The sequence below is a fragment of the Rhagoletis zephyria genome, unplaced genomic scaffold (genome assembly GCF_001687245.7).
Source record: "Rhagoletis zephyria isolate East Lansing unplaced genomic scaffold, Rhagoletis_zephyria_1.1 Rzeph_scaffold_06039, whole genome shotgun sequence".
Lineage (NCBI taxonomy): Eukaryota > Metazoa > Arthropoda > Insecta > Diptera > Tephritidae > Rhagoletis > Rhagoletis zephyria.
The window spans coordinates 1-1,412 of record NW_016163122.1 but is presented as its reverse complement, the minus strand read 5'-3'; the positions used below and the strand labels follow the sequence as shown (position 1 = coordinate 1,412).

General features: G+C 45.5%; 1 protein-coding gene across 1 annotated transcript; it reads right to left on the bottom strand.

The window, feature by feature from the left end:
- Nucleotides 1-245: 245 nt before the first annotated feature.
- LOC108372807 (uncharacterized) lies at nucleotides 246-1,351 on the bottom strand. The gene is made up of 3 exons (XM_017628577.1): nucleotides 1,322-1,351; nucleotides 804-1,235; nucleotides 246-649 (listed from the first exon to the last, which is right to left on the bottom strand). Exons 2-3 carry the CDS (start codon nucleotides 1,054-1,056, stop codon nucleotides 525-527), a joined length of 378 nt encoding a protein of 125 aa, XP_017484066.1. The 5' UTR covers nucleotides 1,057-1,235; nucleotides 1,322-1,351; the 3' UTR covers nucleotides 246-524.
- Between the last annotated feature and the right edge of the window lie 61 nt (nucleotides 1,352-1,412).

The window sequence follows — 1,412 nt, the reverse complement described above, 5'->3', positions numbered from 1 at the left end:
ACTGGTGACACTGGTGACACCAGCGACACTGGTGAAGGTTAGGTTAGGTTAGAATGGTGGCGGAAAACTATTACGCCCAAATAGCAGCTAAGTGCCCTTATGATACCATATACCTCGAATGAGTATATTAGAACCAGCCTGCGTGGCTGATGAAGTTGAGTATGTTGTGCAGACTTACATCAGATAGCTCTCGTAACGATGTGAATACATATGCTCCCAGCATGGTATTTCTGCTACTCATTAGAGCTGGACATTTACAAAGCTCTACTATTTCCTGCTCGTTCTCATCTCTGCAGCTTCTACAGAAGTCGTTGTAGGCGATTCCCAGCCTTTTCGCGTGGGTACCAATCGGCCAATGTCCAGTAAGAGTCGCAACAAGCCTAGTAACGTCAGATCTGGGTTTCCTTAGTAGGTTTTGTGTTCTCTCAGGGCTGTACGCAGGCCACAATAGTTTGGATATTCGGCAGCCTGCCACGGTGGGCCCTCTTTGGTCCGATTTCCGGAGATTGTGGAGAAATATGTCTTTATATAAGGTTGCAATTCGGGATGAGATCCGGTCCTCGATCGACACCAATGGCTAACTCGTCTGCAGCCTCATTTCCGTGAATGTTGCTATGACCAGGGACCCAAACTAAATCTAGATCGAGTTGACGACTTACTGTATTTAACAGTGTCCTACAGTCCTTGATTAGTTTCCACCTTGTTGTAAAAGACGCTAAGGCCTTAATGACGTGACGTAATCCTCTACGTTCTAAGAGATGGCAGCCTTCGGCTATAGCGAATTCTTCTGCTTGGAAGACACNGACGACTTACTGTATTTAACAGTGTCCTACACTCCTTGATTAGTTTCGACCTTGTTGTAAAAGACGCTAAGGCCTTAATGACGTGACGTAATCCTCTACGTTCTAAGAGATGGCAGCCTTCGGCTATAGCGAATTCTTCTGCTTGGAAGACACTCTCGAAATCGGGCAGATGAATTGATGCTTTTACTCCCAGTGACTCAGAGTTAATACCTGCTGCAACTCCACGTTCCATTTTGGAGCCATCCATGTACATATGATGTGTCCAGATAGAGATATCAAGTTCCCCATCCCAGTCGGCTCTCGACGGAAGAATGGCCCCGAAAGGCCTGTGAAACTCTACCTCAGGTCGAATGTAATCGGTTGCCAGCCTCAACTTAGGTGGCAAACGGGAAATTATACTGCTATGCCCGATCGTTCTTTCTTTCCATATACCTANATGTAATCGGTTGCCAGCCTCAACTTAGGTGGCAAACGGGAAATTATACTGCTATACCCGATCGTTCTTTCTTTCCATATACCTAGTTCTCTAAGTCTTATAGCCGATAGTGATGCGGTATGCTGTATGTGAAGGTCTATAGGAAATAGGTTTGTAATAACATTTAGGTCATC

What these genes read in the sequence shown, in the direction of transcription:
- LOC108372807 (XM_017628577.1), bottom strand. Translation starts at nt 1,056, where the DNA reads ATGTACATGGATGGCTCCAAAATGGAACGTGGAGTTGCAGCAGGTATT.